The 15,951-nt window shown below is 39.2% G+C and overlaps 1 protein-coding gene across 1 annotated transcript; it reads left to right on the top strand.

Moving 5' to 3' along the window:
* Positions 1-475: 475 nt before the first annotated feature.
* Positions 476-14,471, top strand: LOC108259404 (calpain-2 catalytic subunit). Its single transcript, XM_017458901.3, has 21 exons — positions 476-802; positions 1,610-1,679; positions 2,193-2,311; positions 3,101-3,234; positions 6,188-6,356; positions 7,128-7,211; positions 7,872-7,957; positions 8,042-8,116; positions 8,413-8,573; positions 10,152-10,321; positions 10,558-10,569; positions 10,799-11,010; positions 11,496-11,532; positions 11,633-11,698; positions 11,773-11,830; positions 11,927-11,991; positions 12,119-12,187; positions 12,636-12,714; positions 12,912-13,028; positions 13,268-13,326; positions 14,209-14,471. The coding sequence occupies exons 1-21, from the start codon at positions 566-568 to the stop codon at positions 14,230-14,232; spliced, it is 2,103 nt and encodes a 700-aa protein (XP_017314390.1). The 5' UTR covers positions 476-565; the 3' UTR covers positions 14,233-14,471.
* The last annotated feature ends 1,480 nt before the right edge of the window (positions 14,472-15,951 follow it).

Below are 15,951 nucleotides of genomic sequence, written 5' to 3'. Positions count from 1 at the left end.
TATTTAAGACTATATAAAATGCTTGGTTATCTAGGACCTTTGTTATATGAGAAATTACTCCAGTGGTCAAACAACAGCTGGAGCTCTGCTCTAAATTCAGTATCTTACGGAGATTCAATATCTGCCCTCAAGCCTACTCAAACATGCATTTACAACATTGTTCTTTATTCTATAGTTAAATGTGTGGTGCATGAAACGTTCCAGAAGCACTACACAGCTCCATAAGGGACAGCACAGTTTGCCTGAAGAACAACACCTGGTAGAGATTGAGTTGCCTTTGAGCTTATATTTAGGCACCTAACAACAAATGGGCCAACGAGTTCTTTAGTTGCGTGCAGACCACCAGAACGTCAGGTGTGCCCATTGTTATATTGATTCAATTCATCCACCAGATGGCAGATGACCCACAGACAGGTAAACAATTACAAGCCACTCCCCTTTCCCCACCATCCACACTCCACCACCTCAGAGCTCAGAGCATTTGTTCTGTCAGTCTGCACCGTGAAGCAAACACTTTGTGCCTTGCTCTTTTACGACTAGCACCAGAGACCAAGCTTGTGTGAAGATGTCCAACATAGCCCATGTGCTGTCCAAGAAGAAGGACAAAGAGGAAGGACTGGGAGGCAATGACAATGCCATTCCTTTCAATAACCAGGATTTTGAGAAGCTGCGACGTGAATGCCTGGAGAGCGGCAACCTCTTCTGCGACCCCACGTTCCCCGCCGAATGCCGCTCTTTAGGATACAACCAGCTGGGCCGATATTCCTCCAAGTCCACGGGAGTTGAGTGGAAACGGCCATCGGTAAGAATTCTGCCAGTGTGTGATGGATAATCTGTACCTTTTGGGGTGTTTTTGTCCTATGCACATCAGACAGTGTTGTTTTTTCTTTCTGGTGGAGGACAGAAAACGACTCGACTTATGATCAAAGTAGAGCTATTCGGATATATAAAACAACTTGTGTACTGCGCCAGTTTTATGTTTGACCTCTAAACTCAACACTGCAGTTACTTTATCTATTTACTTTCTCTTTAATGTGCATCGCTAAGTGGTCTGTGTAGGCCAATATCAATATAATATACAAACAATAGAAAACACAAAACTACCACAGTGCATATTCATCCTGTGTGGATTGCTTAGAAATATCGGAAGAAATCCATCAATTAATCATTAATAACACGGCAATGACAAACATAATCAAATATGGAGGCAGTATGCTGGGATACGCTGTTAAAATGAAAATAATTAACAACTAGATAATGTAATGGTTGCCGTTACAACCCCAAAGTTGATTATTTTCCAACAGCAGCATGCTTTGAAGTGTTTTATTGCTCTTATACAACAGCAATTTGAAAATGATTACAATTTCCTATTTATTAAAAAAAGACGTGCACTTTTTGTCCATTTATAGTTACACTTAATGTTGTGGAACATTAATGTTACGTGTTATAACAGCTATAAACAATCGTTCCTTCACCAGCCTTAAATTTTTTTCTCTTTCATGAAGCTAATAATAAAAAAAACCCACAAACAAACACAAAAAAGCAGAATGATGATGATGATGATGATGATTATTACAATCAAGCCTTCTGTTCCTCTGATGTTTTCAAGGAGCTTTGCTCAAACCCTCAGTTCATTTGCGACGGCGCTACAAGGACTGACATCCGCCAGGGAGAGCTAGGTGAGCTGCGAACCTATAAAACTGAAACTCTTCAACCTGAACTTGAGTTAATAAATGTTTCAGAACTGTTTGAATGCTGGTGCCACACCTGATTGTAATATATACTGTGATCAATCAAAAAGTCTCATGCATGATTTATCAATTGTTTACTCTGTGGGTGTTAAATGAGTGATAGGGTTAAATTTCTGACTTGCTCTGCTGATCATGACCATGAAAAAAAAAAATGCTAAGACATGGTGCAACACTCTTACATACCATATGGTGGTAATGGCATAAGCTGAATGTCGTAACTCATCCACATTATATCAAAACAAATGGATTTGTATCTGGTTGTAACAACTATGCGATCTGCACAAAACCATTAACCTCAAATCCTTAAAGGATTCTTTTTTTTGCTTAAGTGAGTCACTGAGTACATAGTCATGTGACACCTACTATACACACAGTACACACCATCAGGCTTGAAATATTTTATCTGAGGCGACAGTTGATGACCCCTTTTGACCCCTTCAGGTGACTGTTGGCTCCTGGCGGCCATTGCCTCTTTGACTCTGGACACTGAAATTCTGGGGCGGGTGGTTCCTTCTGACCAGAGTTTCACTGAAAAGTATGCCGGCATCTTTCACTTCCAGGTGGGATTAATATACTTTGTTGTTTAATAGGCTGATATGGTTTAATAAGGGTTTTAAAAGGACTGCATTTACCTGTACGTATTCTCGTTGGAATTTCTCATTGGAAATCTCAATCTCATTGGAAATTCTCCATACACTTTCAACGTGAACATAATACCTCAGCTTATTAATAGCATGAAAGAGCAAGCTAGCGGGCTAAAATTACCCAAGTTGTATAAGCTAATTAGAGATCTAGATAAAGATGTGTAATCCTGTAGAGTTTTTCAGAATGCCTATACAAATAAAAATGTAATTTATGCATTTGGAAAAACAAATTTCACGTGAGACATTATTCTATTATCCGATACTTGTATATTCCAGACTTACAGCATTGCTTAAGTATCCAACAGTGCATCAGGGACACTGTCTTGGGATTTGAACTCATAACCTTGAGTCATACGTCTTGAGCTACCACAGTGTCACTTTGGCACATTTAAGAGACTCTTCACCGATTTAACCTTCATTGAGTTTAAACCAGCACAAATCATATAATTTGTTTAATGACTGAGAAATTGGCTTTTAATTTCTAATTAACCATTAAAGCTAATAATCACCAGGCATGTCAATGACTAATTTCTTAGAAATAATCCCTAGCCACATTTGGTTATGGCCTAGTCCTAGATAAGCCTTCTTTTTATTTTTTATTTTTTTTGCTTTTGACTAGGGTGTGGAAAATTTCCTTCTACTCTTACTTTTGCAGATTTACTTACCACATCTAATCAACACTTGCTCAAACCTCTCCATCCACAGCTTTGGCATTATGGTGAGTGGGTAGATGTTGTCATTGATGACCGGCTGCCCACAAGAAATGGGAATCTGCTGTTTGTTCACTCGGCTGAAGGGAACGAGTTCTGGAGCGCCCTCCTGGAGAAGGCCTACGCGAAGTGAGTGTGCGGTTGCATGCGTAAATAACGTATTGTCTCAGTAGCCATGCAAGAAAACAGGCGGTGTCTAACATGAGCCTGAGTCATAATCTGCAAACATTGCTTGCCATATCCAGCCACAGCCCAAAATACACACATTGTGCACCTAGGTCCTACATCTTTTAGTTCCTGGCCAGTTTTCGTCAGACCTAATTATGATCATGACCCTATGTGGGTTGCCTGTAAAACTTCCTCCATTACATCACACATACTATAGGCTATGGAAATACTCCCGCATTTTCATTACATTCCTCTAATCTGGCATTGCCTCCGTAAGCAGGTATTGCTGCAGAGCCACTGCAAGGAACAGGATCAGAAAGACATGAACATAGAAGACTTGGTTAATCAGTCCCATAAAAGAGGAAGAGTGATTGCCTTTACTTTGTTGGAACCCAGAATACAGGAGCTGGCAGAGATAGCAATGAAGTGCAGATCATTGGAAGTGTTAATGCAGATGAAAAAGCAACTTGGCTGACTCAAACACCATTGCCAGAAACCTGGTACACACTGCACCTCCTGCCACTAGTAGCCTACCTGGCAAGTCTTTGGCACACAGGCCTGGTAGGTGCTAAAGTGTTGAATCCTTCTGTTGAAAACACAAACTGCACATTTTAAGGCAGTAAGCTCTCTTTAGGGGACTTGTCTACCATCACTAAAGTGTTGAATTCTTGAGTCTGTTCATTGAATCAAGTTCATTGAGTCTGTTAAGTTAAAAAAAATTATTCTGTTGTAAGGTTTACCCAAATCTGGGGAAAAAACTCAAAAGGCTTAACACTTCCTAAACAAAACATATCCAGCCATCACACTTCTCCTGCAAAAGCTGGATTTCAGAAAACTACTATATGCAGGTGAATGGAGTTAGCAGGATACCATGTGGCTACATTGTGCCCCAATGTAAATCCCAACAATAAACAAGAGCTAGTGTCAGATCAGAGCATGACCGCTCTGATCACTGCCAAGCACAATGGTGTGTCCAACAAGGCGCAAGACCCAGCACAAGACCAACTGGCTATACTGATAGACAGTGAAGTGCAGTCATTACTACAGAAACAGGCCATAGAGATAGTATGTGGGCTGGAACACCTGGCTGGGTTCTTGTCATGATAATTTCTAATTAATAATAATAAAAAAAGTAAATTCCACCCATCACCATAGATCTGAAGGATGCATTCAATTGCTGTGGGATACAGGTGGCTTGATGTACTTTCCCTTTGGGGTAGCTTTAGTACTTAGGGTGTTCAAAAAGTATGTGCAAGTCAATTTAGAGCTCCCGCAATGATAATATCTGCGTTAATATCTCTTTATCTGGACCATTGGCTGACACTCCCAACAGCAAGTTGAGCCAAGCCAAACAAATATCCTGATTTTGCATGTCACCTGACTCAGTCATGTTCACCACATTATTTGCAACTCCAGTAGTGAACAAGGCATGTTCCACTGCATACTGTTTCACTGTTTTCTTCTGAATGTTTGTCATCTGGCAGCCATATCACGGGCAGTGGTGGCTCAGTGGTTAAAGGCTCTGGGTTACTGATCAGAAGGTCAGGAGTTCAAGCCCCAGCAGTTCCACTACCACTGTTGGGCCCTTGGGCAAGGCCCTTAACCCTCAATTGTTCAGTTGTATAAATGAGATAGATGTAAGTCACTCTGGATAAGGGCATCTGCCAAATGCCATAAATGTAAATCACAAATGTGGGTGTCAGATATTGTGCATACAACTTGTGTGGTTAATCCATCAAAGAGGGGAAACTGAAGTTCTCCATGCAAAGAAGGAAGTTGAAATGACAGATGCCAAGGCTAGAGCAAGGGGATGTGGTAAAAGAATGGTGGGAAAACAGGTCTCTCTTAAGAGTTGGCTACCAGTCGGGGGATTGAATCGATCACACTGCCTCTCAGCAGCCCTGTGCCATGAGAATTGGCAAAGGTAGGTCAGCGTGGAACACCTACAGAAGATTGGCTGCTGATCTGTTTGTGAACAGACAGACTACTCCTTGTCCAGTATGGTTCATGGACAAGGCAGACACAAACATTTTGGGACAGGGTGCACTGGCCAAACCTACAGCTGTATGTTTGTCGTCACTGCCGTTGCTATGGATTACACTGAAACTCATCCGACAGCCTATGTATGTAAACAATGTGTTGACAGCCCTTTCTCACCAAACAGACCGTTGTTCCTTCTGTCATTAAAGTTACTGACAAGCCCTCCATGCCTGCTACCGATCAAACCGGACCTGCAGTCCTCGATGACCAAGCGATTATGGCACGGCAGACAACACACTTATGGGTCTGGAAATGACAACAAATTATGGGTCTGGAAATGACTCCAGCATATTGGGATTTTCAAAAATGTTCAAACACATTCTTGTAAGTGTACACGTATGCAGGCAATCTACAAACCCCTTGGCATAAACCCCTTATCTTACACCACAAACAATGTTTTAGACTTTTTGAAGAGTCAGCTAGAAATGTTTATTTTGGGGACTATCCTAAAAATGTACATCGCAGCATTGTCCCTAGAATAAACATACATCCTCTATTTCCGAAGGAAACCACCGGCGTTCCAGAATGAAAACAAGTAGAATGGAAGGTTACATATTTGAAGGTCATATCCCATGGGATATTGTTACTTGGGATGAAACAAGGTGATGAGAATGACCATGAGGTTGACAGTGATGTAGCGCGGACCTTTTGATAAGGCTCAAAAATGATCACTCAACTGAAATGGACGCCTTCTCATTTTTGTCTCTGATATTTGCTCTCCCAACCGATTCGATATTTTCTTTAAAGCAATACAATAGGCATGCAAAGAGAAGACTTTAGATGACGGGATGCTGAATCAGTCATTTCTATTTAAGATCTAGTCAATATGACCAATCTGTTTTGCTCCAAGTCTAAGTCCTGTTTTTCTTTCCAGGGTGAACAGCTCTTATGAGGCTCTTTCCGGAGGCTCCACCACTGAGGGCTTTGAGGATTTTACTGGTGGAATTTCTGAGAGCTATGAACTGCTAAAAGCCCCACCGACTCTGTTCAACATCATCAGGAAGGCACTGGATCGTGGGTCTCTGCTCGGCTGCTCTATAGATGTGAGACACTATCGGTTTTATATCCGTGTCATTATTTTTCACAAATTACATAAGATTTGATTGGACATGACCATTCATGGCAAAGGTGCCATCACAGACTTTTAAGGGTTATACGCATTTCACCACACATCTATTAGGCTTTATCCAGTCTAATGAAGTTTAAGCCTCATTAGATATGTCCAGTTTCTTTGGTTGTCTACTATCAGACATTTTCACCACACACTTGAATGTTCCAAATCAGACAAATGGTTTTCTTGAAAAAAGTTTAGTCCCTCGAATTAGCTAGATGTGTAGCTCTTGTCACTTCAACAAGCAACACCTTAATCTCTTCAAGCTTCTTCAAACACTATGTTGAAATAGGTAATGCCTCATTCATCATTCTGCAGGTGAGCCAGCAGTGTTTAGTAATGTGAAAATCATTAGTGCAACCGATTGCAAAATGATCGAGTGCAAAATGTTCTTATTATCTTAAAACTCATATAATGCATCAGACCTAATATCAGTTAGTGGTTTAACATGACAACGAAACCTATAGGGAGCAAACAGTAAAACAAATCGGATCTCAATTGAGATATATTTCACTTCCACACATGTCTAAACGAGGTGCGTTTACACTGGAGTTCGCCTAAGGGAAACATCAGTGCATTCCTTTTTTTGCTTAATTATTAATGTTGACAAAGAAACAGCACTTCATAATAGACACGGATTTTGTTGTAATCTTGATATGAATAAAGTGTAAAAGAATAATGTTTATATTCTGCTCCTGAACAGATCAGCAGTGCATACGAGACAGAAGCAGTGACCAGACAGAAGCTGGTGAAGGGACACGCCTACTCTGTCACGGGAGCAGAAGTGGTGAGGTCTTGCTCTCTCTCTCTCTCTCTCTCTCTCTCTCTCTCTCTCTCTCTCTCTCTCTCTCTCTCTCTCTCTCTCTCTCTCTCTCTGTGTCTGTCTTTCTCTCTCTCTCTCAAAAGAGATGTCAGTTATGTTTAAATATTAAGTAAACATTTAGAAACTGTCACAGCCGGCGAAAGACATGCAACTGTCTGTGTATTTAACATTTTTGTCAGTGTGCAAATATTTAAAGATGAACTTGTCTTTGTTCATCTCCAACAGTTCTGGGGAGTTATGAAATGTACAAAAAAAATTTTGCTTTTTCAATTTGTTAAAAATAATCAAGTAAAAAATAACAATAAAGTAAAAAAAAAAAAGAAGAAGCATTTTTTAATAACTGCATTATGATAATAATTAAAACAGCAATGGGTAATGCTATATGAGGGCATTATTACTTTCATATATAATATATAATATTTCATTATTCGTATGGCCTCGGTAAAGTGCAACCCAGTTATTATGCAGGTGATTTTAATAATCGGAACTGGCCACCTAGAAAATCAACTTAAGCATGCGTGTAGCTCGACTCTGAATACAGAGAACTTTCCCAGCGTAAATATTGACATAGCTTTTGAGCTTTAGCCACTGACTCTGAATACAGCCCTTGTGTGATGCTCCCAGGTTCACATGCGTGGCAGCCCAGTTCAACTGGTGCGGCTGAGAAATCCATGGGGTCAAGTGGAATGGACCGGAGCTTGGAGTGATGAGTATGTTTCATTACGCCAATTGGAACATCCCATTCATCATCCACACCATAACTTATTGTGAACATGTATGAAAATCATCCTCAGCTCTAGTGAGTGGGACCGAGTGCTGCCCGAGGAGAAGGCCAAACTCGATCACTCAGCAGATGATGGAGAGTTCTGGTATGGATTTATCCTTGTCATTATTTTCTTCTCACTTTGTATCAAGTTTGTATTTTTATATGAATATTTAGCATGGAAACGAATGATTTTTTTTAGACAATAATGTAGAATAAACCCTAACAGTGTCAGGATTGAATCCAGAAGTCTGTTTTTACATCTTCTGTTGATCAATTCTGCACTTTTACACATTTTCTGTCTGTTATTTTAATTGTTGGCGTTGGCTTTTCTTATAAGTAAATTCAGCATTTTTAAAATAAAATAAAAAACACACACACACTCTTATGCTCCTCCTACAGGATGGCTTATTCAGATTTCGTGCAGCAGTACTCCAAGTTGGAGATATGTAACTTGACTCCCGATACGCTGACGAGTGAAGGGGTCAGCCGCTGGAGCTATCATCAGTTTGAGGGCTCTTGGAAGATTGGCTGTACTGCTGGTGGCTGCAGGAACAACGCAGGTTCTTATTCTTATATAGCTTGAGCTAGGAGTATGGAGAAGTTTGAACACCCCACAGGATATTTTTTATTATATTTTAAATACCGACGTCATTTATAGGCTACTTGTTTTTGAGTTACTCAGCTTTGTACAAAACACAGTCAATTCAAGTGACCAGTGCAATAGGTTATTAATAAACAAAAATCAATGAATATTGTAACTTTGACAATGGTGGTTTATGATTTCCACCACTGCATCAAAATATAAAAGTGGTGGACCTCATGGCTTCATGAAAGTTGCTTTGTTTTGAGAATGGCCTAGTCCCTGAGCCTGAAGCTGCGTCAATATTGGGAGCAATGTTAGCATTCATACCTTATCTTATCTTTCATTCATATGAAATGGAAAAACACATCACCATTATTCATTAGAATGTCTACAATGGTTTTCATGAAGTTCATAATATCCACCTGGTTAGACCCTTCAGTTGCCTGCAACACATGAGACTTAGAGACAGAGTACTGGTCCATGTGCAAAGAGGTTTATTAAGCAGACGCAATCAAAGCACAATGCAAAAACCAAACATGGTAAGGCAGTCAGACAGTCAAAACAAGGATCAGAAACAGTAAGCAAAGCCAAAGGGTAATTCAACCAATAATCTAAAATAAATGCAGTAAGGAAGTCAGACATAACAAAGGCTCCAAATTTACGCAAACACTGGGTACGGCAAGACTTCACAATCACTAAGATTACATGAGCTGCTTACATACTATTAAACCAGGAAGTGGTTGTCAGTGGTTGCAATACTATTCAGGTGATTGCAGCCTCTGCTGGTGGGGTGGGGAAGTGTCCCGATTTCATGTTACTACCCCATGAGCTCAACTGGCATCTAGCTTCAAATGTAAAAAACAAACAAACAAACAAACAAAAAAACCCGTGAGCACATGTAGCGTAGCAGGTGTTAAAATGCCATACAGTCCTGAAATGATCATCAAATAAGACTAGGAATGGATGTTTGTATCCCCTTTCATTCTTCCAAAGCTAACCTGACCACCAGTACTTTTCTACTAAGCACTGTGCAGTTCTATCTGGAATGCAAACTAAGAAGGAAGCATAACGGTAAAGCTTACAATCATGTGTGGATTGATGGGACTGCACAGCTCCAACTACAAAATTTCGTGTACTTTAAAAATGTAGAGGAGGGTCAGAATGTGCAAGATAATGAAAGATGTAAAGCGTCATTAAAACAGTCGAAGGTTCATTGGTACAGTGTTGCTGCAGTTGCATGGAGTAAAGGCCAATAAAACTGCATGTAATAATTAAATCCCCATACACCACAACCACTTCACTAAAGTTGATAGACTTAATTCAATTGGTGGGTCAACTCTATATGCTATGCTAAGAAATAAAAAACTTAGTGAAGGCTGTTCTAAGGAAGTAATCAATAATGGGGTGGTGTGATGCATCCTGATGCAAAGCGAATTTACTGTTGCCACCCTGAAGTTGATTATTTTCTAATAACAGGCGCGTCCCAAAGTGTTTTATTAGCAATTTGAATGGTCAGACGCACTACTCTAATTGTCTGAAATTGTGTTCTGTCTAGCAACCTTTTGCTCAAACCCCCAATACGTGATAAAGCTGGATGAGATGGACGATGACCCCCACGACGGAATAGACGGCTGCTCGTTTTTGGTGGGCCTGATGCAGAAAGACATGCGCCAAGAGATGCAGTTTGGACGAGTCCTCAACACCATCGGCTTTGCCATCTACAAGGTAACGACCTAGCACACGGTCCATGGTGTTTCTGGAGTCTTAAGACAAGGTTACTGCAATGCAACCTAACCGATAGCACAGTACTGAGCGCTAGTAACACTAAAAAATGTTGTAAGAATCCTGTTTAAAATATCCAATGGTCAGTTAGTTGAAAGGACAGTTTTCATTTTAGTGCTCTAAGTCAACTTAAAAAAAGAGTATTTATATATATTCTCTTGTGTTGGTTTGTGTTTCAGGTTCCGGATGAGGTGCGTATGGCATCATGCGTTTTCTCTCATACAGTCAACATCAGGTGTTAGGTGTTAAAAGAACAATTAGCACCATGTGTTACCTTCCATAATGTATTTGTATTTGAATACGGTGTTGCAATAGGTTTTGATGCAATATAAACAGTTAAACTTCCAAATTGATTTCTTGTTCTTCTAATGTGATAACCGAATGGGGTTTACGGCTGTTGTGTATGTATTTGTCCCGCAGTATAAAGGTCAAAATAACATTCACCTCGGCCCGGACGTCTTGCTGCGTCAGAGAGCCGTGGCCATGAGTAACACCTTCATAAACATGCGTGAGGTGTGCTGCCGTTTCAAACTGCCACCCGATGAATACGTCATTATTCCCTCTACGTTCGAGCCACACCGCAAAGGCGACTTCGTACTTCGTGTTTTTGCTGAGAAACACGCCACTGCCGGGTACGACTACTGTACACGCATACTCAAGTGAAAACTTGTCCTGATTCATAGCTGTATTCGGATATTTACATGGGGAAAGTTCCTTGTATTCAGAGTCGGGTTACGCAGCTGCTTTTCTGGGCTCCCTGTTCACAAACATAAATCCTTGTGTAGTTCACGTCTCTGAGGTTGCCAGATATATCTTGAGTACAAGCATCTGAGATGTTTTTTTTTTTTTTCAATTGTATCTACACCACTGCCTTTAAATACAAGGACTTGCTTTGAACCCAGAGTGAACTCTGAATACGGCCCTTATAGACTTATTGTCCGTTGGTTCATTTGCGGGGAAGGAGCGCTACTATGAGAACTATTTAACATAGAAGGGCACTATACAAAAATAATGTTCATATATAATGTAGAGATATCCAATATTGATCCTATTATGGAAGCTTAATAGGTTTCATTTCCTATTACCTTTCCTGACTAATCCCACCCTGCACTTCTAGCCCAATGGAGACGGACATCAACGCCAATATTAAAGAGGTAAACACGCTAAAATAATCCGAATGGTATCTGAATCGTGTTTTTAAAAGTTTTTTATTTTATTTTATAAGATTTGTCCTAACTACATTCTGTCTGATAGGAGAAGATCTCTGAGAAAGATGTGGACCCACATTTCCAACACCTCTTTAAGCAGATTGCTGGAAATGTAAGTCAACATTTCAAATTATTATATATAATCTATTTCCTGGAACAGCTCTATTCATGTCGTTTCTTCTACAGGATTCTGAAATCTCAGCTTTGGAGCTACAGAAGGTTCTGGACAGTATTGTGTCTAAGCGTAAGAGCTCATTCGTTCTCATGCATCTTCCCACTTATTCCTTGTTTTTCCACATTGTAGATTGTGCCTCTATTTTTTTTGGTTTGTTTCTCGTAGGAACTGACCTGAAGACGGACGGCTTCAGCATGGAGACCTGCCGCCATATCATCAGCCTATTGGATGTATCCTTTTATTAGAGACCCCTTCCTTTTGAAGAGTCAATCAGTTATTCAGACATATTATACTTTGGGGTAGGTAGCTGGACTGCAACACTGTTCATTTTCAAGTTTTAGCCTTGACAGGACTCAGAGCGACGGCAGTGGGAAACTCGGGCTGTTGGAGTTTCATACATTCTGGATAAAGCTACAGAAATATTTGGTACATGACACATGCTTACACACAAACGTTTATTTTACGTTGGCTCTTTTAGTTCTTTAAAGTTGTATTAGGTAAAATGAATCCACCAAGATTTTCCACCTCCTCAATATTAGTTATATGACGGAGAGGTGGGTCTGATATTTTGAATGATTCCTGCCGATATTCCTGAAGCTCCGCCCCTAGGAGAGTTTCTATAAAATGACCAGAAGTCAGAACATTTAATACACTTTTGCTAAGGCCACGGGTTAATCCATTGATATTTTACAAAAAAATCATGTTCTACATATCTTCCTGGTTATTTGTACGTTATAAGTAAAAAAAAAAAAAAAAAAAGTAAAAAAAAAAGACTATTCCACCTTTCAATAAAAAAGAAGCAATTTTCCTCATGACCAGCCAAATATCCCCACTCACAATTTGAGTTTGATCAAATTTCTCATTACTTAAACAGGAGATCTTCAAGAACCATGACACGGATAACTCGGGCACCATGAGCTCCCATGAGATCAGAGACGCTCTCAGCAAAGCAGGTAATGATTGTTAATCTAGGATCTTCAACACGCTTTAGCTTTTTTCATACACTAACATGTATCATACACTAAAGCTAACATTGAGCAAGTCAAAAACTTATTGTACCTAATGCCATTGTTCTCATTAACTGAATTGATGCCCGTAATCAATTTGACCATGATAACTGAAAAGAATTAACTCGAACTAATTCTCCTAGGCTTCCAGCTGAACACGCCCATCCTGGAGGTGATCGTCCTGCGCTACGCCGATCAGCAAAGTGCCATCGACTTCGATGCCTTCGTAGGCTGCATAATCCGTCTCGAGCTGCTTTTCCGTGAGTGGATCAAACCTCAAACCTACATTAGGGTTACCAAACTATTCTGAGTTAAACTTTGGTTGTCAACTCATATTATAAAAATAACAACAATAAAAAAATCTTAAGCTGCTTTAACGTTAAGAAAGTTACGGTACGGTCCATTAATAAAACATCGTCACGGTCATCCAGATGTTCAATGCTGTTGTGAAACACCCTTATGATAGCATCATTTTTTTTTTTTGTCCTGTTGTGTTCAGATATGTTCAACAAGTTTGACAAGAACCATACTGGGAAGATTGAGCTGGATATTCTGCAGGTAAACATCTTTATTTATAGTCATGTGTAATGTTACAAATGACCCCACTGTATTAGCAATGTAAAGTAACGCCACTGTCTGCATCTGTATCTACTGAGTGCTTCAAGTATCTGTATTTGTATTCGGAGTTAAACCTGAAGTGGGTGTGGCCTAAAGCAGAATTTGTTCAATTCAATATGAAACTTAACACTATACTGACAGTTCCTCAACCTCAGTTACATCACTCCAGTTCAAAATCGAGATGATCATAGTATTGTGTTGTTATTGTTTTTTTTTAATCTTGCTCGCACAGTTATTCTATTTGTTTGAATCTGACTGAGATGTTTTGTAAAGTCTTTCATAATCAAACTGGTTGCCTGATTGAAAGCACCGTTCCCTGACCAGGCAGTTACTAAGGATGCTGTTAAATCTCCCATTTAATAACACTTTTTCATTTCTTGCATCCTGTGCGATCCCAGATCCGATACACGCCTCTAGTCTTAAGCTTTCTTAAAAATCTAATTATTCCAAATAATGTCTGTGTATTCAGTTACATACCTACATAGTAGACCGAATTATATCATTGATGAATTTTCTATATTTCTGTATTTCACTCATTCTAATACGTTATCATTTCTATAGCGGCGACTTCTATCTAATCAAGGGGACTTGTATGTAATAAAATCTTTCAACTGGTTACATGCAGACGCACCACGTAAACAAAATGTAAATAAAATGTCTAATCATTGATATAAGTTTTCTTATCTATGGATGCTTGTTTAGAATTTTTGGAAGGAGTCTCCAGTGTCAGCTCTTTGTACTCTTTGTAAAACTGCGTGCCTGGCTTATTTTATGCCATATATAATGTTTAACATTTTAATATACCGTGTGTTTGTGTTTCAGTGGCTTTGCTTGGCCCTAAGCTAAGTTCCTACAGACCTGTGTCCCTCGGTGTACTGAGGAGCCAACAGCACCAATTTATTCCACGCTGATTGTGTTCTTAACCAAAATCGTTCACTGTAGTTTGAGTTTACACATTTTATTATCGATGTGTTGTATGTTGTATGTTATGTACGATATACGATACAGTTGTATGATATGAATTGGCATTTGTTTAGACAGATGAAAATATGAACTGCAATAATAAATGGTAATTGGACCCTGTATCCCAGTATGAGGCTGATCTTTTGGTGCTTTCCAGTGGTTAATACACTCTGTCTGGCAAAAGTGCTAATTCTGGAAACTCTACAGAAAAAAATGCATGGCACAATTGTAGCTTAGTGGTTTGCTCACTCTAGTCTTGCATAACACTAATAAATTAACACTAATCACTCAATGACTAAACCTGCAACCTCGTCTAAAGCCTCTCCATCACATCCTGCTTTATTAATGGGTTAAATATTTTCTATTACTTGATATTAAACACTTATGATATCACGATAACCATGTGTTCAAGTGATGCATAATGTGTTATTAAAGATTAGGCGTTTCCAACAAGTTTCAAGAAGAATTTAAGATAAGGTTGAGAATAAAATTGTGTAGTCATAGTCTAAAGTAGGGCAATATGATAAAAAGGTTTTTTTTTTAAATGATTAAAAAAAGCAAATGTAGATATGTTTTAGACTCGCATTCTCCAAGTCACAGAGGTTTGTTTCTGATAATTCCCATTTCTGAACAAGTTTTATCCAAATCAATTCATTAAACCTGTCCAACTCCAATGGTGTCCCAGATGATCTCCTACCCTAAGTGTCCATTTTCTGAGAAAGTATCGATTGAGAACGTACGTTTGGTCATGCGTGAAAACCCAGGTGAAGTCCCGAAACCAGATCTTTGGTCCGAATGAAAACAGTGATTTAGGGTTTACTTTCTGTAGCTTGCACCAGGTGTGAAAGGAATCCATTCCAAGGACCTACTTCCTATTTCAGAGTTCATAATGGTGTGGAAAAGCAGGTTGCATTCAACAGATAACACAAATGAGTAATAACTAACAAAGCGGCTATTAAATAACCTAATTGCATTGAACACACTTAATAAGAACAATGACTGCGATGGACCGGCATCCCATCTAGGATATGTATAGGATATGTAAAATACAATATAAAGTTGATTACCTTAGTGACTTAACCATCCCCTCTGCTTCAAACAGTGTATATCTGCGTCCTATCTAACTAGCAGTAAAACCTAATGCATTTATGTTAGCTGTCTTATAGTATATTAGGTAGAATATGTGAAGTTGCCTTTTATAACAATAAACATTTATCAATTCAATGAATTGATATTCAATTCAATCAATTTGGCAAATACTTCATACTTTGAAAATTCATTTCAAAATACCACCTAAAAATGATGTCCATTTTTTAAAGTTATGTTAATATTTACATGAGGAAGCGTCCCAATATTCAGACTCAGCGTACGCAGGTGCTTAGCTTTTAATTAATGATCAGCTTACACCCACGGTGCTCGGTTGCAAACCTGAAAAAATAGCAGTTGATAAATCACATCCAAAAATTTTTTTGTGCCAAAGCAGAAAGCACGAAGAAAAAAAAACTAACTACTATTCTGATTTTTTAATAAAATTTTGTGCACCATTTTAGTACAATGGATTGCCCGAGGTCTGAACAATGATAAGTGCAATTGCAATGAACT

Source organism: Ictalurus punctatus, chromosome 27 (assembly GCF_001660625.3).
Source record: "Ictalurus punctatus breed USDA103 chromosome 27, Coco_2.0, whole genome shotgun sequence".
In the NCBI taxonomy this organism is placed as follows: domain Eukaryota; kingdom Metazoa; phylum Chordata; class Actinopteri; order Siluriformes; family Ictaluridae; genus Ictalurus; species Ictalurus punctatus.
This window is presented reverse-complemented; position numbering and strand designations above follow the sequence as displayed.

Coding starts and splice junctions, on each gene's coding strand:
- LOC108259404 (XM_017458901.3), top strand. CDS start 566: ATGTCCAACATAGCCCATGTGCTGTCCAAGAAGAAGGACAAAGAGGAA. Junction 3,235..6,187: donor CTGGAGAAGGCCTACGCGAA/GTGAGTGTGCGG, acceptor TTTTCTTTCCAG/GGTGAACAGCTCTTATGAGG. Junction 12,188..12,635: donor TAAAGCTACAGAAATATTTG/GTACATGACACA, acceptor TTACTTAAACAG/GAGATCTTCAAGAACCATGA.